This window comes from Balaenoptera musculus, chromosome X (genome assembly GCF_009873245.2).
Source record: "Balaenoptera musculus isolate JJ_BM4_2016_0621 chromosome X, mBalMus1.pri.v3, whole genome shotgun sequence".
NCBI lineage: Eukaryota > Metazoa > Chordata > Mammalia > Artiodactyla > Balaenopteridae > Balaenoptera > Balaenoptera musculus.
In genome coordinates, this window is record NC_045806.1 from 103,521,174 (window position 1) to 103,540,423 (window position 19,250).

The 19,250-nt window shown below is 37.4% G+C and overlaps 1 protein-coding gene and 1 pseudogene across 8 annotated transcripts in view; one reads left to right on the forward strand and one right to left on the reverse strand.

Annotated features, from left to right (window-relative positions):
- Positions 1 to 19,250, forward strand: part of LOC118888355 — a 34,684-nt pseudogene that overhangs the window by 5,629 nt on the left and 9,805 nt on the right.
- The window catches only part of THOC2 (THO complex 2), a 102,703-nt gene continuing 92,438 nt past the window's right edge, over positions 8,986 to 19,250 (reverse strand). For 6 of the 8 annotated variants that reach the window (XM_036839257.1, XM_036839256.1, XM_036839254.1 and 3 more), the window contains 6 exons: positions 17,375 to 17,512; positions 16,959 to 17,028; positions 16,719 to 16,876; positions 14,724 to 14,800; positions 14,211 to 14,256; positions 8,986 to 9,117 (listed from right to left, as the gene is read on the reverse strand). In XM_036839257.1, coding sequence (XP_036695152.1) covers positions 14,229 to 14,256; positions 14,724 to 14,800; positions 16,719 to 16,876; positions 16,959 to 17,028; positions 17,375 to 17,512 — 471 coding nt within the window. In that variant the 3' untranslated portion in view covers positions 8,986 to 9,117; positions 14,211 to 14,228. Of the gene's footprint in view, positions 9,118 to 14,210; positions 14,257 to 14,283; positions 14,801 to 16,718; positions 16,877 to 16,958; positions 17,029 to 17,374; positions 17,513 to 19,250 lie in introns of those variants that run through there. The other 2 variants (XM_036839252.1, XM_036839255.1) reach the window with 2 other exon arrangements.

Sequence of the window (19,250 nt, forward strand, 5' to 3'; positions counted from 1 at the left end):
TCATTTGCAAATATGTTCTCCCATTCTGAGGGTTGTCTTTTCATCTTGTTTATGGTTTCCCTTGCTGTGCAAAGGCTTTTAAGTTTCATTAGGTCCCATTTGTTTATGTTTGTTTTTATTTCCATTTCTCTAGGAGGTGGGTCAAAAAGGATCTTGCTGTGATTTATGTCATAGAGTGTTCTGCCTATGTTTTCCTCTAAGAGTTTGATAGTGTCTGGCCTTACATTTAGGTCTTTAATCCATTTTGAGTTTATTTTTGTGTATGCTGTTAGGGAGTGTTCTAATTTCATTCTTTAACATGTAGCTGTCCAGTTTTCCCAGCACCACTTATTGAAGAGGCTGTCTTTTCTCCATTGTTTATTCTTGCCTCCTTTATTAAAAATAAGGTGACCATATGTGAGTGGGTGTATCTCTGGGCTTTCTATCCTGTTCCATTGATCTACATCTCTGTTTTTGTGCCAGTACCATACTGTCTTGATTACCGTAGCTTTGTAGTATAGTCTGAAGTCAGGGAGCCTGATTCCTCCAGCTCTGTTTTTCTTTCTCAAGATTTCTTTGGCTATTCGGGGTCTTTTGTGTTTCCATACAAATTGTGAAATTTTTTGTTCTAGTTCTGTGAAAAATGACATTGGTAGTTTGGTAGGGATTGCATTGAATCTGTAGATTGCTTTGGGTAGTATAGTCATTTCACAATGTTGATTCTTCCAATCCAAGAACATGGTATATCTCTCCACCTGTTTGTATCATCTTTAATTTCTTTCATCAGTGTCTTATAGTTTTCTGCATACAGGTCTTTTGTCTCCTTAGGTAGGTTTATTCTAAGATATTTTATTCCTTATGTTGCAATGGCAAATGGGAGTGTTTCCTTAATTTCTCTTTCAGACTTTTCATCATTAGTGTATAGGAATGCAAGAGATTTCTGTGCATTAATTTTGTATCCTGCTACTTTACCAAATTCATTGATTAGCTCTAGTAGTTTTCTGGTAGAGTCTTTAGGATTCTCTATGTACAGTATCATGGCATCTGCAAACAGTGACAGCTTTTCTTCTTCTTTTCTGATTTGGATTCATTTTATTTCTTTTCCTTCTCTGACTGCTATAGCTAAAACTTCCAAAACTATGTTGAACAATAGTGGTGAGAGTGGGCAACCTTGTCTTGTTCCTGATCTTAGTGGAAATGGTTTCAGTTTTTCACCATTGAGAATGATGTTGGCTGTGGGTTTGTCATATATGGCCTTTATTATGTTGAGGTAAGTTCCCTCTATGCCTACTTTCTGGAGGGTTTTTATCATAAATGGGTGTTGAATTTTGTTGAAAGCTTTTTCTGCATCTATTGAGATGATCATATGGTTTTTATCCTTCAATTTGTTAATATGGTGTATCACATTGATTGATTTGCGTATATTGAAGAATCCTTGCATTCCTGGGATAAACCCCACTTGATCATAGTGTATGATCCTTTTAATGTGCTGTTGGATTCTGTTTGCGAGTATTTTGTTGAGGATTTTTGCATCTATGTTCATCAGTGATATTGGCCTGTAGTTTTCTTTCTTTGTGACACCTTTGTCTGGTTTTGGTATCAGGGTGATGGTGGCCTCATAGACTGAGTTTGGGAGTGTTCCTCCCTCTGCAATATTTTGGAAGAGTTTGAGAAAGATAGGTGTTAGCTCTTCTCTAAATGTTTGATAGAATTCGCCTGTGAAGCCATCTGGTCCTGGGCTTTTGTTTGTTGGAAGATTTTTAATCACAGTCTCAATTTCAGTGCTTGTGATTGGTCTGTTGATATTTTCTTTTTTCTTCCTGGTTCAGTCTCAGTAGGTTGTACTTTTCTAAGAATTTGTCCATTTCTTCCAGGTTGTCCATTTTATTGGCATATAGTTGCTTGTAGTAGTCTTTCATGATCCTTTGTATTTCTGCAGTGTCAGTTGTCACTTCTCCTTTTTCTTTTCTAATTCTAATGATTTGAGTCTTCTCCCTTTTCTTCTTGATGAGTCTGGCTAATGGTTTTTCAATCTTGTTTATCTTCTCAAAAAAACAGCTTTTAGTTTCACTGTTTTTTGCTATTGTTTCCTTCATTCCTTTTTCATTTATTTCTGATCTGATCTTTGTGATTTCTTTCCTTCTGCTAACTTTAGGGGTTTTTGTTCCTCTTTCTCTAATTGCTTTAGGTGTAAGGTTAGGTTGTTTATTTGAGATGTTTCTGGTTTCTTGAGGTAGGCTTGTATTGCTATAAACTTCCCTCTTAGAACTGCTTTTGCTGCCTCCCATAGATTTTTGGTTGTCGTGTTTTCATTGTCATTTGTTTCTAGGTATTTTTTGATTTCCTCTTTGATTTCTTCAGTGACCTCTTAGTTATTTAGTTATTTAGTAGCATATTGTTTAGCTGCATGTGTTTGTATTTTTTACAGATTTTTCCCTGTAATTGATATCTAGTCTCATAGTGTTGTGGTCGGAAAAGATACTTGATACGATTTCAATTTTCTTAAATTTACCAAGGCTTGATTTGTGACCCAAATATGATCTATCCTGGAGAATGTTCCATGAGCACTTGAGAAAAATGTGTATTCTGTTGTTTTTGGGTGGAATGTCCTATAAATATCAATTAAGTCCATCTTGTTTAATGTATCACTTAAAGCTTGTGTTTCCTTATTTATTTTCATTTTGGATGATCTGTCCATTGGTGAAATTGGGGTGTTAACATCCCCTAATATGATTCTGTTACTGTCAATTTCCCCTTTTATGGCTTTTCTCATTACTCTGGATTCTTTTTCAAGTAGAATGCCTATTTCCTCTTCACTTGTTTGGTCTGGTGGTTCTTTACCTTCATCTGCTGTGTGTTTCTCTGTCTTCTCATTTTGCTTAACTTACTGTGTTTGGGGTCTCCCTTTCACAGGCTGCAGGTTCTTTGTTCCCATTGTTTTTGGTGTCTGCCCCCAGTGGCTAAGGTTGGTTCAGTGGGTTGGTTAGGCTTCCTGGTGGAGGGGACTGGTGCCTGTGTTCTGGTGGATGAAGCTGGATCTTGTCTTTCTGGGGGGCAGGACTGCATCTGGTGGTGTGTCTTGGGGTGTCTGTGACCTTATTATGATTTTAGGCAGCCTATCTGCTAATGGGTGGGGTTGTGTTCCTGTCTTGATAGATGTTTGGCATAGGGTGCCCAGCACTGGAGCTTGCTGGTCCTTGAGTGGAGCTGGGTCTTGGCGTTGAGGTGGAGATCTCTGGGAGAGCTTTCGCCATTTGATATTACATGGAGCCGGGTGGTCTCTGGTGGACCAATGTCCTGAACTCATCTGCCACCTCAGAGGCACAGGCCTGACACCCAGCCAGAGAACCAAGACCATGTCAGCCACATGGCTCAGAAAAAAAGGGAGGAGAAAAGCAAGCAAGCAAGCAAGAAAGCAAGAAAGCAAGAAGAAAGAAAAGAAAGTTATTAAAGTAAAAAAATTTTAAATTATTAAAAATTAAAACATAATTTAAGAAAAAAAAGAAAGAAAGAAGAGGGCAACCAAACCAAAAAACAAATCCACCAATGATAGCAAGCACTAAAAACTATAGTAAGAGAAAAAAAACAGACAGAACCCTAGGACAAATTGTAAAAGCAAAGCTATACAGACAAAATCACACAAAGAAGCATACACATACACACTCACAAAAAGAGGAGGAAAAATATATATACCTATATATTAAAAAAAGGAAGAGAGCAACCAAATCAATAAGCAAATCTACCAATGATAATAAACTCTAAATACTAAACTAAGGTAAACATAAGACCAGAAACAAATTAGATGCAGAAAGCAAACCCCAGTTCTACAGTTGCTCCCAAAGCCCACTGCCTCAATTTTGGGATGATTTGCTGTCTGTTCAGGTACTCCACAGATGCAGTGTGCATCAAGATGATTGTGGAGCTTTAATCTGCTGCTCGGAGAGATTTCCCTTTCTCTTCTTTGTTCGCACAGCCCCTGGGGTTCAGCTTTGGATTTGGACCCGCCTCTGCGTGTAGGTCGCCTGAGGGCGTCTGTTCTTCGCTCAGACAGGACGGGGTTAAAGGAGCAGCTGCTTCGGGGGCTCTGGCTCACTCAGGCGGGGGGAGGGAGCAGTACGGAGGAGGCGGGGCGAGCCTGCGGCGGCAGAGGCCGGCGTGACGTTGCAGCAGCCCGAGGCGCGCCGTGCGTTCTCCCGGGGAAGTTGTCCCCGGATCACGGGACCCTGGCAGTGGCGGGCTGCACAGGCTCCCGGGAGGGACGGTGTGGGTAGTGACCTGTGCTTGCACACAGGCTTCTTGGTGGCGGCAGCAGCAGCCTTAGCGTCTCATGCCCGTCTCTGGGGCCCGCGCTGATAACCCCGGCTCACACCCGTCTCTGGAGCTCCTTTAAGCGGCGCTCTGGATCCCCTCTCCTCGCGCACCAGGAAACAAAGAGGCAAGAAAAAGTCTCTTGCCTGTTCGGCAGCTCCAGACCCTTTCCCAGACTCCCTCCCGGCTAGCTGTGGTGCACCAACCCCAGTCCTCTCCCTGCAATCCGACCTCCGAAGCCCGAGCCTCAGCTCCCAGCCCCGCCCGCCCCGGCGGCTGAGCAGACAAGCCTCTCGGGCTGGTGAGTGCTCCTCGGCGCCGAGCCTCCGTGCAGGAATCTCTCCGCTCTGCCCTCCGCACCCCTGTGGCTGTGCTCTCCTCCGTGGCTCCGAAGCTTCCCCCCTCCGCCACCCGCAGTCTCCGCCCGCGAAGGGGCTTCCTAGTGTGTGGAAACCTTTCCTCCTTCACGGCTCCCTCCCACTGGTGCGGGCCCCGTCCCTATTCTTTTGTCTCTGTTTTTTTCTTTTTTCTTTTGCCCTACCCAGGTACGTGGGGAGTTTCTTGCCTTTTAGGAGGTCTGAGGTCTTCTGCCAGCGTTCAGTACGTGTTCTGTAGGAGCAGTTCCACGTGTAGATGTATTTCTGATGTATTTGTGGGGAGAAAGGTGATCTCCACATCTTACTCCTCCACCATCCTGAAGGTCTCTCCCCTCCCTCCCATGTTTGTTGTTTGCCTCCATTGACTAGAATGAACTTCCATGAGAGCAGAAAGTTTGTTTTGCTCAAGGCTGTACCTCTGGTGCTTAAGAGGCACTCAAATAGTTTTTGATTAAATCTTTCATAGGATTCTCTATAGCAGGTTTTGTGTAAGTAAAATTTTACTGGAATTCAGTCATGCTCATTCATTTACATATCATCTATGGCTGCTTTCACACTATAATGCAGAGCTGAGGAGGTCCGAAAGGGTCCATGTAAGCCCACAAAGTCTCAAATATTTATTCAAAGTCTCAAATATTTACTATCTGGCTCCTTACAGAATGATTGCTGACCCCGAACAGCACTCACTTGTCCTTTATTTCTCAAGTTAAACTGGAAGTGCTCTATGTACAGGAGTTAGGTCTTAATACTCCTGTGTATGTAGAACAGAAAATCTTTAAAATAGCTATTGAATAGATTTTCTTCTTCCGACATAAATTATTTCTGCTCAGTTAAATTCAAAGTTAGCATTTTCCATCCTCAATGCATTTCTAGCAAGGCCAAAAGCAAAGGTTACCTGTGTTCAATAATTTGGGGGAGAGAGAGAAGAGATTCTGATGCTAAGTAGCAGCAAATTTTCACAATCATGAAATCTTTAAAATGTGAATGCAACATAACAACTGGAAAGCTATTCCCTGATATGTTTCTAACAAATGATTTTGAGGTGAACCATCATTATTTTCTCATTGTAAAAATCATTCTAACAATGTATCATTTTTTTAATGCCAGGCACACTATGGGTGCACAACAGTCATTGAATAGATCACTCTCCCATAAATAATCACTGTGCTCATCAATTTTTGCAAATTATAATTACCTGAAAAGGGGCATCAAGATTTATATCCCTTTGCCAATTCTAAAATATACTCAGAATGTCTCAATCTTTTTAAAAATTAAAGCCTTTATTGTCATTCTCTAAAAAAATAATTAATTTGCATAGGTATCCAAGGTATTGGTTCCAAGGAACTGAAGAATAAATGAATAATTCTAGGCATCATTTCAGCCCACTGTCTACCCCAGGTACAGAGGTAAGCAAATAGGATTTTCTCGTATTATTGGATAAGATGTCTGTCATTTGGAAACATTGTAGTCCATGGACTAAGACACAAATAAGAAGAAAGAGCTAGGAATCTTATCTTTGCTAAGTTATTTTGAATAAGCAACAATATACACAATGATATACAATCATTTGAGAAAACTATTGTTTATTTAGAAAAAGGGTTACATGGGTAGAATTCATTAGATAAAAAACCTTTCTTTTAAAAATGTCACTGTGAAACTTTTCCAGATGAAAGTTAAGCAATACAAAGCTCCTGTAGCTGTAGAATTAAAACACAATAAACTTTCGATCCCCCCGCCCAGATTTTTCTAACATAATTACAAGAAAAAATGGCAAGGGACAAGTGAGTGCTGGTACCTCTTTTTCTTTTTCTTTTTTGGTACCTTTTTTTTTTCAAACAGGTTTTAATGTCATACACATAGTATATAAAATGACTCCTAGGCATTGCATAAGACACTGCTCCCACTTTGTTTTTTTTTTACTAATATTAAAAACAGGCCAAATAATAAATTAAAACTGAGTTTTTAAATGAGGTAAATTCAAAATGGTTCAATAACTGTTTATTTTCCATTTCAAACAATAAAAAGGAAGCATTTCAAATTGAAAAAAAAAAAAAAAAAACTAAACTCAGGCGATATTTAGTTAACCTAAAGTGAAATTCTGTACATATGTAACCTTATTTGCTTGTTGGAAACTGTATGCAGCACATTGTGCTAAAAATATGGAAGTTAACACTTTCAGCCATTTACTGAAAATAAACATGTAGAAACTAAGCAACAAGTTAAATACGATAATGCACAACTCAACAATTTTAAGTTTTCGGCATGGAGCAATAAAGCAGATAACTGAATAATTTAAGGAGATGTAAATAGGCCCTCTTCATTCATAATTCTTGGCAATCTACTCAGGCAAATAAATTTCTGGTCACAGCTGAACAGTTCCATTCCAATCTCACCTGAAAGAAACAAAGTGATTATATTGATAGATAAGGAAGGCAGTGGTGGGGGGGGGCAGGGAGGAAGGAGAGGGGATGGATGGAAGGGGGAAGGAGGGACAGATGAAAGGAGGAGGGAGGGAGGGAGGGAAGAAGGGAGGAGAGGAGGAGGAGGAAGGAAGGAAGGGAGGGAGGGAGGGAGGAAGGAAGGAAGGAAGATTTAAGAAAATCAATGAGTTCTGTCAATAACAAAGGCTTGAATTAAGTCCCTAAATAAGGATGAAATATTTGTGTATTTCTTATTGCCTATTCTCAGAAATCATTAAAGATAGGCACATTATGATGAATTTAAAAAAAACAAGCCACAGAACATTTTGTCTGTGAGGGAGGGAAAGGGGCAGTGGGGGGAGGGGAGGGAGGAAAAAATGAAATAGAATTCCACAGGGACAAGCAATAGCTTGTCAAAAGTAAACAGAACACATAACCATGAAAAGGAACCAATTTTACATGATCAACAAAAAAAGAGAAAAATGACATCACATTTTTCACAAGGACATGATTTTAATAGTTACTTATATTAAGATGCAATGTCTGCTAAATTATAAAAATTGCTTTAAAAATATATTGACTTAATTATACTCATTTCCTTTCCTTTATGTATTGACATTTTTCAAATACTGCATATTGAAATAAATTCAAAACATGATCATTACAACATGTGGCAAATAACTTCATATCTGCCTAACATTGTTCTCATTCAAATTTTAATCTAATGCTTAACGCATTAAACTTTATTGATGAAAATACTACATTCACATATTTCATAAAACCAGAGCTAGAAGGGCCTTAAAAAATAATCACACTTGCATGATATGCTGACAAATAATTTACATATCGTTTCTATACAGTATTCTGTTCACACCATGTATAATCTTGACATTACCAATTATAATTATAGATACATTAATGTTGAACTTACAGTTTTAATACTTAAAAATCATTGTTCCTGTTCATCACTGATGAATGGATAAACAAAATGTGGTACACAACCATACAATGGAATAGTATTCAGTTATAAAAAGAAATCAAGTTCTGATACATGCTACAACATGGATGAACCTTGAAAACATGATGCTAAGTGAAAGAAGCCACATATAACAAAAGGCCACATATTGCATGATTTCATTTTTATGAAATGTCCAAAACAGGCAAGTCCATAGAGACAGAAAATACATTAGTTGTTTCCAGGGGCTGCAGGAAGGAGAGAATTGGGGGTGACTGCTAACAGATGCAGGGTCTCTTCTGAGGGTGATGGAGATGTTCTGGAATTACTGGTGATGGGTACAACACAGGGATATACTAAAAACCACTTTTAAATGGCATATTTTATAAGAATTTCATTTCAATTTTTTTAAATGCAAAAAAAGTCAATGTTCCAATAAAGAGAATCACGGTATCAGCATGATCATAATTAGACTAAAAAATGCATTCTCAATCATGAAGATGTCACAATTACTGGGCAAGGGAAATTCTGATGACACATTTAAGGGTACATTAAAGGATAAAACTGCTATTGCTGTTAAAACATGTGAAGATGATCTTTCCCAGGAACTGAAATTAAAATTTTTACAAGAAGCCAAAATCCTCAAGCAATATAATCATCCCAATATTGTCAAACTTATCAAAGTTCGCACACAAATACAGCCTATCTACATGATTAAGGAACTGGTTCCAGGAGGTGATTTCCTCTCCTTTCTGAGAAAGAAGGATGAACTAAAACAGTTAGTGAAATTTCATTAGATGCTGCTTCTGGATGGCGAATCTCGAGTAAAAATTGTATACACAGGGACCTTGTTGCAAGAAACTGCCTGGAGGTGAAAATAATGTTCTGAAAATCAGTGACTTTGGAATGTCTCGTCAAGAGGATGGTGGTGTGTATTCATCTTCTGATTTAAAGCAGATTCCCGTTAAATGGACAGCACCAGAAGCTCTTAATTATAGGAGATATCGTTCTGAGAGTGACGCATGGAGCTGTGGCATCCTCCTCTAGGAGACCTTCAGCTTAGGGGCCTGTCCATACCCTGGAATGACAAATCAGCAAGCACAAGAGCAAGTGGAAAGAAGATACTGGATGTCAGTCTCTCAGCAGTAACCAGAACATATTTATAAAATAATGAAGTCTTGGGATTACAAACTTGAAAACCACCCCAAGTTCAGTGAACTTCAGAAAGAACTGCCGTCAAGAAGAAAGTCACATAGTGATGAAACAGTACCAAATTCAGACTTCAGGACTGTTATCTTCCAGCAGAGTAATATTTTCTTCTCATTAATAATAAGTTTATATCACCTTACCTGGAATATTCTTCTAAGGTTATTGTTTATTAACTATTTTGTTAAATATGTGCAACTTTAACCACTGTAATAAGAAAGCACAGGTTCTAAATGCAAGAGATCCCTCACATCTATCTTTTCACACCTAGGACTGTTGATGTTTCTCAAAGGGTTTCTACTTCAGGCTCAGTTCAGAGTTGACTGTCCTCCATCCTAGACACCTCTACTCTCTCGGTGCTATAAACTGCATTGGTAATACCATCTGTGCAGGATACATTCCAACAAAAGGTGGCCTTCCACTATGCTAAGACAAGATTACATTTGTAAACATCACTTCCTATTGGGAATTATCTGGACAACCTGGGTTTTTTCCTTCTTTGCTTTTTGCCAGAAACAGGCCCTGCTGTATTAGTAAGGTTGTCATTTCCCTCTGTTCCACCATGCCCTCCTCCTTTGTCAGGGCATCAGAAAACTATGCATGAGTTTTCTCAAAAAAAAAATGCCCTCAAAGAGTACCCTTTCAGAGTTGAGGCAGCTGATTTTAAATGATGTTACTTTATAGACAGCTGTGACAGCAAGAACGAAGTCTGAAACGTTAGGTCTGGGTGAAAGAGCAGCTACACTGGTGATCAAAATAGAGAAGAAAGGCAAATAGAAAATCAGCCTTATTATCAGAGCTATGCCTTTATAAACACACGCACACTTTCTATTTTTATGATCAAATTCACCAAAAAGGTCCTAAGAAATGTTTCAATAGTTCACAGACTCCTCATAAAAGAACCCTCTGGATGGCAACAAAATTTATTTAGAGAAACTATAAAATACAAGCCCAGTGAATTAATAAATTATTCCTGGTTAATCCTAGTACGTGTACACATACACACACAGGCACGCACATGCCAAGTACAAAGGCACACATGGATGAAGTTGACAGTTAGAAGAGTCCAATGAACATTTACAAGGAAGAAAGAAGTTACAGGAGAAAGACATAGGGACAGCCATCCTAATTCCACTTTACCCCTTCATTTACCCTTAAACTGCTGCCTAGCAATTCTTATCATAGCAAACACACTTCTTGAGGTATTCCAAGTGGATAAAATGGAACAGTTAAAACTAGGATTCTGTTGAACTGAATCTCAGCATACCCAGGGGTGCCTCTCAAGATAAATGTGTGTGTGAGGAATATGTGTCACACTCAAGGGTAAATGTGGCACGGGAGCCTTTAGGAAGTGCTCATGCCTACGTCCAGATAAAGAACAGCACAGCACCTGAGTGAAAATTTGGTCTGCCTTAAGTGGAAGAAAGGAAATAGAAAATCCCTCCTGTTCTCTCCAACTGTTTGGTGCCTATGAATATCAGTGTACAGAACTCACTGATACTTTAAAGGATGATAATGAAGAGAAAAATAGTTTGGGTCTATCATTTCAATCTCCTAACAAGACTTTTTTACACATTTAATGATTGCTACATACAGACCCAGATGAAAGCATAATAAACCTGCCCTCAAAAAATATGTTGTAGCACACGAAGCAACTTCTTAAACAGTATACTATCAAATGCTATAAATACACTGAACCTTCTTTTGGGGGCAAAAAAAGTCAGTGATGTTTCTCCTCAATTCCAAAGAGATATAGTTAATACTTCTGTACAAAGCTCTCCATGTAAAGTTAAGAGTATCTGAAACATAGCAGGTAATAAAGAAAAATACTTGATTGTTTGATTAGAAGGAAGAGATGAAGTTACTGCCTTCAACAAGACCACAATCTAAGGAGAGGGATATGTAACACATTCATATATACATAGGAATCAGTGACTAGGACTCTATATAGGCAAGCTGACACACACATGTAAGCAATGGGAAACTACTGAGAAAGAAACTTAATTAAACACTTCCTACTGCAACACATATTATTACCAGCATCTAGGACTGTGCCTCAACATGGTAACACATTCCTAAAATAAGCAAACTTTGAGCAGTTAGGAGGTCAGTTTCCAAGTATGGACTGAAGAAGAAAGACTCAGAACAGGAATTACAAAATCGATTGCTTACAGGGGCTAGTATAAAATGGAAACAAATGGAAGTGAGCTGGGTGGGGCCTGAATGAGGTAAACTACAAAAAAAGACCCACTCTATTTAAGGGGGACAAGCACCTAGGCAGGTCTAGCTGACTGTCGCCATACAGAAATCACGACACAATGTTGCCAGATGTTCCAGTTCTTCAAAATAAAATGAAATTTGGATTTTGTCAACTCTTCTGATTTTTAAAGGCAACCTTTTCTTTAATGTTAAATATTGCGCAAGGCCAAGAAGGTATGTCTAATAAGCCACATTCTGCCTAAGGGCTGAGAATTTGCAACCTTGGGTTTAAACGATAAGAGTTAGGTTACACGTAAGAGACCAGAGGTGAGAGATGGACCTGTAAAATATATTAGGCTTCACTGGAGTATTAGAATAGGAATGTAGTATATTACAAATACAGATGGATAGGATAGAGTTAATTGCTAATATTCTTTGAAATCAAGAACCAAGAATCCAGAATCAAAGTGCAAGAAGACTGAGCTTCTCAAAACCTAGAAGCAAGTCTCAGTTTAGCAGTGCCTGGTTCACAAAAGGACTCTCAAAAGTTAGCTGAACTCAATGAATTGAGGACCACACATATCAATTTACAACTGCAAAGCTAAAGAATGCTTCTAAGTGGAAATTTTTCATAGACAGGAATTTCTGAAGATTAAACTAGGGGAAACGGTTAAAGGCAAAGCAGCTAGTAGTGTTCAAGAGACTAAATCAAGGAAAGAGTAGATGAATTTGGACGAAGACATTAGCAAAAACGAGTAACAGGAGATACAGAGAACAAGCAAAAAGGATTCTGCAATGAAACATTATGAAACAGGAAAAGAAGACTCTGGAAGGAATTTAATCTGGGTCACATTTATATATTGTATTTTCTTAACTCTAACATGATCATTTTAATGTTTTTGAAATCAGGGTGATACATACAAATCAATGTCATTTCTCTATCCACTTTTCTCAAAAAAAAAACAGTTCTAGAAACCAACAATGAATCTTACAATTAATGACATCTCTGACTCATGGAAATGTGACATGTGTAGCAGTTCTCCTTTCTGTAGAATATAAAATAAATTAAAAAGGGAGCAGGGAGCAGCAGATTTGAAGTAGCCTAAAGGTAAATGGTGCCAATAAGAAATGATGAGACCTCTAAATGAAAAGGAAGAACCACATAAAGACTTGACCAACCCTAGAAGGTATCCAACAGAAGACAGCCACAGAACAGCCAAAACAAAGGAAAAATCAACCAGTGCCTCACAAAGAGTCTACCCAAGAAGAGAGTAAAGAGAGATGTACAAAATCACAATGAAATTGTCAGCGACAATGATTGGCCCACTGCTAATGAAGATATAAGAGGCAGAGTTTTTTTGTTTTCTTTAATAAGGGGACCAGGTGAAAGCAAGAAGTAAAAAGCAAAATGCCAAACTGAAACGAAGGTTATGGTGAAGAATAAAAAAAGAAGATTAAGAGTTATGGTTCACTAGGGAAGACAGCTAGTGGTTAGGGTGGGTGACGGCTAGAATTTAAGAATAGGTAATAATATTTCTTTTATAATCTTTCTAATTTTAAAAAATCTACTGAATTCTAAATGCTCTCTCATAACTCTCATCCACCCTACTCTAATACTTAGATAACAAGCACAAAATAACAAAACAGAAAAAGCACACTATTTGTCAAGAAGTTACCTACCTGGCAACCTCAAATCCCTGCTTTGCAGCCAAAATAAATAGGACAAAATCCATACTCTAAAGTTCACACCTTTATACAAAACAGGCTCTCAGATATTTCTCACTCTTAAACAACTGTAAACAGCCTTGGCTATCTATCCGGTTTCATAGAAGATTAGAAGCAGCAAATAATATTAGCAGGAGGGTAGAGAAAGCAAGTATACTTGATATCATTAAAAAGTGACAGCTAATATAGAAACAAGAAAATTGGCTATAAAAGAATCAACAACTTCAAATACAGCCATCTCGAACCATTAAATGTAGAGGGCAAATCATCCTACACACCTCAATAATCCTAAGGCATCACACCAAACAATAACTATTCAAATGATGATCTGAGCGCTCAAAAAAGATTATATTAAGGTTCTGAACACTCTGTCCACATACAATTTATTTAAGATGGATAAAACACTTTTAAAATCTCACATAAGGCATAACTACTTTGAAAACAAAGTTGCATATTTTAAATTCCAGAACTAAAAGCACAGACCATATTTTTGGCTTTGCAAAACATGGGCAGTGGTAGAAAGAGAGGCAGGAAACTTAAAACAAAAAATCTCTGGATAACGTGTCTGCATGAAAGGCAAAAAGAAGATCAGAGAACACTGGAGGGCAAGAAGACCTATGTTTGCATATTGGCTGTGTCAGCTAATATCTCTGTCACCCTCTTCCACTTAACCTCTTAGAGTCTCAGTTTCCTCACCTGTAAAACGCAGATACCACCACCACCTACAAGGTACTTTAAAAAAGTAACTATCCAGAGAAGATGGGAATGAGTGGTGAAGAGAAGGCCAGATGTTTTTAAACACATCTTGGTGCTTAAAAAAAAAAAAAAAAAAAAAAAGGTGTAGCTAACAGCAAGCTTAAAATGAAAACAGCTTAAAAATAACCGGGAATCTTGTCTCGCATCTTTACCCAAAGACCTGACCATTATACTTAGGTGAAAAACTCTAGTTGTATCTTGCAAAATGGATCTAGTTTCTTCAACATTATCAGACCTCATTTTGTATTTCTATCTTTAAATGAAAAGAGGTGAGAGAACACTCACCTTGATTGAAAGTCTTCATTATCTGTGCTTGTCCGAGGACTTATGAGTAGATGACAAATTAAGGGAAAACAACTTTTGGGGGGAAAAAAAGAATGCTGTCTCATCTTTTAGTATAATCCCTCAGCTTGCAGGCCTAATTGGCTCTTACCAGCCTGGTAGCCTCAAACTCTACCAGCTCTTCTCATCTGCCACATCATCTTGCCCTGCTACTCCCCATGCCCCCAGCCCAAGGGACTCTCTGTTCCCTTTCTTCCTCTCGGTGGTAGAGCCAGAGGGACTTTAAATCCCTTGGTGGCATAAAACAATCTCAGTCACCAAAGAAGTTTAAAAAACAATCAAGTCTCCTATTTCCACGTTTTGTACATTTGAGAGGGTTAACTGGAGAGACCATTTAAAAGGTAGTAAGTCCTTGGGCATTTAGACCACACACTACAAGGGTACAATTCTAAATAAGACCAGTATCAAAGCTTTCCATTATACTGATTAAAAACATCAATAAGATGAAAAGGATATTGTTTCTTCTCTTCCTTTCCTCCTGAACTGTCCCGTTTCTCTTTCTTTTCTATCTTTTCTTTATCATGCCTGGACTCCTATAACGAATGGTGGAATTAGTTGGGGAAGGGAAAACCAAATATAAAAATCAGCTCAAAATCTCTTTTCATCACTCACCAGTCATAAATTTTTCTTCAAACTTATTTAATATGACACCAAAAGCACAAGCAACAAAAGAACAAAACTGGACTTCATCAAAAGTAAAAACTTTCATGCATCAAAGAACACTATCAAGAAAGTGAAAACACAACCTACAGAACAGGAGAAAATATTTGCATATCATATATCTCATAAGTGTCTAATATCAAGACTACGTAAAGAATTCTTACAACTGAGCAACAAAAAGACAAACAATCCAATTAAAAAATGGCCAAAGCATCGGAATAGATTTCTCCAAAGAAGATATACAAATGGCCAACAAGTACATGAAAAGATGCTCGACATCATTAGTCATTAAGAAAATACAAAATCAAAACAACAGTGAGATACTACTTTACACCCACTAGGATGGCTACAATAAAAACTAAATAAATAAAAATAAAACAAAACAGAAACAGAAAATAACAAGTGTTGGCAAGGATGTAGGGAAATTGGCACCCTCATACATTGCTGGTAGAAATGTAAACTGTGCAGCCACTGTGGAAAACAGTTTGGCGGTTCCTCAAAAAGCTAAACATAGCATTACCATATAACCCAGATATTCCACTCCTGGGTATATACACAAGATCATTGAAAACAGGTATTCAAACAAATACTTCATAGCAGCACACCAATGTTCATAGCAGCACAATTCACAATAGCCAAAAGGTGGAAAACAAGACAAAAGTCCATCAAGTGACGAATGGATGAACAAGTGTGGTATATTCGTACAATGGAATATTACTTAGCCATGAAAAGAAATGAAGTACTGATACATGTAACACCGTGAAGAATCTCAAAAACATTATGCTAAGTGAAAGAAGTCAGACACAAAAGGCCACATTGTAATACAGTTCCACTTATATGAAATAGCCAAAGTTTTTGATAAGTCCGTAGAGACAGAAAGCAGATTCGTAGTTGCCGGGGGGGGGGGGGGGGGGCGGGCGGGGCGGGGATGGAGAATGACTGCTTAATGAGTATGTGGTTTCCCTTTGGGGTGATGAAAATGTTCTCGAACTAGACAGAGATGATGAGTGCAGACACTGCAAATATACTAAATGCCACTGAATGGTACATTTTAAAATGGTTAATTTTATGTGAATTTTACCTCAATTTAAAAAATACTTATTTAAAAGGAGCAGCCTCCCTTTTAAAACTATCACCTTATAATTTTCCAAAACTGCTTTTAGGAACTATGAATATATGGCATATATGTTGAATACATATCATAATGATGCTCTGTAAACACTTTACACTTTAGTAACGGCTTGCTTACTTTATGGCAGATGCATCGCATGTATTCTTAGTATCATCCATTAGTATCTAAGAGAATGCACACTATACTTAATTTTAAAACCAAATACAAGTTGTGACCACATAAGTTTATTAGGAGAAAATGCTATAAAAATGTGTTTAAAAATCATAATTAATAAAGACTTTACAACGGTGTGATGATCAGGGAGAATACATGTGACCATATTTTAACCTCATGAATGAAGAGAAACTAAAAGAACTGTTGTCAGAGAAAAAAGAAAACACGAAAAGAAAGGCTGAAACTCAATGAAAAGAAGTAGCTGGGAGTGGAATGGGGAGGAAAGGAATTTCTGAGGTAAACTAATTCCACCCTCCCAGTAATTTGGGACTGAACTGGCTCAAGTTTTCCAAGATAACCTGCCCTCCCCCAAAGCCTCCTCTTCCTGCCCCCAAATAATAAACAAAAGACTACTTGACTACAAAAAAACCTCAGTATTTGCTAAATTTTCTAATGGGTGATTTTCTAAGAAAAAGTATATTGTTCTTTTTGTTCTTGTAATTTACCTTTTTGCCACCAGAGGAGATTTTATCCATTTTTTCAGATTTAAATGAGTCACCGCCTTTTTCTTTGCCTGAAGATTTTGACTTATTTTTTTCCTTGTCTTTCTCATTTGGATAAGGAGACTCACACGGACTCTCACTTTTGTGTTTTGAAACCCCCACTAAAATTATAAAAGAAAATCATGAAAGCCTTTTCCAATTCAGTTTGATGACTGCTTGGGAAGTATTAATAAGTCTACCTACTTGTTCCATTTTCCTCTTTCCGCCTCTTGGTTAAGTCCGGTGGCACTTCTCGGTCATTGTTTGAGTGATCCTAGAACCAAGAATTGTGAACTACATTGATCAAGAGTTTTTGTTTTTGTTTTAAAGTATTACTTTTATACAAGAAGAGAATAGCTAGTAACTAGCATTGGAGAATATCTGCGGTGCTTTCACATACTTGGTAAAATGACATGAAAGACAAGCAGAGCTGGTAGAGATTATTAGGCTGAAGATCCTTATTACTGTAGAAGATTCAAACACACTTTAGGGTAAAAATACCAGTTAAAACACTAAATAATAGACTGTCATGCAACAAACTAGTACTTTAAAAAAGGCAACAAACACACTACCGTACATGATAATGAGCTTTCCAAACTAGTTTTTAAAAAATTACAAACCCTTTTCCGCTCTTTCCTGTCCTTTTCATCTTTTTTTTCTCTTTCTCTGGATCTTTCCCTCGACTTGTCCAAATCTTTCTTGTCCATTTCTCTCTCCTTACTCTTGGACAGTGGTGGAGGAGTATGATTAATGTAGAGCTGTTAAATTAAGGCAATATTACTAAAGATTATTAGTTTTCCAGTATTGGCATCATTTGCTTGATTGTTTATTTAATGAAAGACATTTGGTAGTAGACCCAAAGTCAAAACTGGTCAGCTGTCTGGATTATGAGAGGTAAAATAAAAGAGCATGGCACAAATTATGCAAAGAATTCAATTCCTGACCTTATAAAAATTATCATTTAAACTCAACCAGTTCATTCCTGCCTCAACTGAGATCTTTACTAGTAAATTCACAAGCTACAGTTCCTTATATAGCTCTATTGTGAAGACCCATAACCACCATTATTACAAGAGTCCATATGTGAAAAATAGTGACTGGACTTTCTCTACTGCAAACAAACAAAAAAATACAAACCTCTACACAATCATGGAAATTTAAAATAGTTTTACCATTCACTGATAAGCAATCGATGACAGTGAGCAAAAGTATAAAATAAAACCTAGCCTTGACTTTACTAATAAGTCTTTTCTGCCTCAGTGTATACCATGCATAGATTATCCTAAATTACTATTATAGTAAAGGCTGCATATTCTCTACTTCTGAAAGCGCTCCAATTTCTGTCAAATAATCACAACTGATTGTAAGATTTGTCTTACTGGTTCTAAGTAGCTCAGAAAGCCATATTGTCAGTTGAGGTTGATAAAACAACTCAGACTGAAAAATGATGAACCAATATTCTCTTTTGCCTATTCTTTCTCCAATGAAAGGCCCATAGACAATAAAACAGCCAAAGATCAAGGATATGCTAATTCTAAATAATTAAGAGGTAACCTTACTTATGCAAGTTGTAAATATGGAAATCCATTCTAAAACAAAGTATTAAGGAAATAATCAGACACCTAACCTTATGGCATTTATAACTGTGCTACAAGCTTACGTTTAACTTAAGACATTAAAAATATTAGGCAGCAGAATACTGAATATAACTCATTATATAACTACACAATTCTAGATGTAACTTGGGAATGAAAAGAACAGTGAGTCAAAAGTCAAATATTTTTACACAAAGAAATCCTTTGGTATTCAAAGGAATACATGAAAAAAGACAGCCATCAGTTTGAGAATTAAATTAACACTTGTTTTTTTAACACCACCAAATATTTTCAATTCAGTTTGCTCAGAAATACTGCCATAGCAATGCATAAGTAGATTCTTTAAAATTTCAGTGTTTAAAAGTTGATGATCAACTGAAATAGACAAAATGTTTATTAATAACAAAGAGCAAGAGAATGAGAAACAATCATAAAGTGCTTGTCCAAAAGGTACTCTTGCCGGGTATATGCCCTAAATGACACTTTAATATTTTCTAATTGTGAGGTTTATTCACATCTTAAGTCAATACTATTTATGAAACTAACAAGACAAAGAAAGTAATATGTTATTACAATACTCAAAGAAGACTTATCTTAGGGAAGTATTGCTTAATTCTTCCAGTAAAAAAATTTTTTTGTTTGTGATTACAAATAAGCACGTGCATACACATACACACACACACACACCCCTCCACAAGAATGAAGTTTTTAAGTGTACCTAACTTGAATTCTGTATTGCAAGGAATTGGGAATCCTAGAAATTCTTAGTTTAGAAATGTACCAATTCTATTCCTTCTTTCTACCCTTCTAAGAATAGTTCTGATCACAATACTCTTTTCCACAAAAACATACAGTCTCTCATTGCCTATGGAATAAAATGCATATTCCTTAGCTTGGGTAT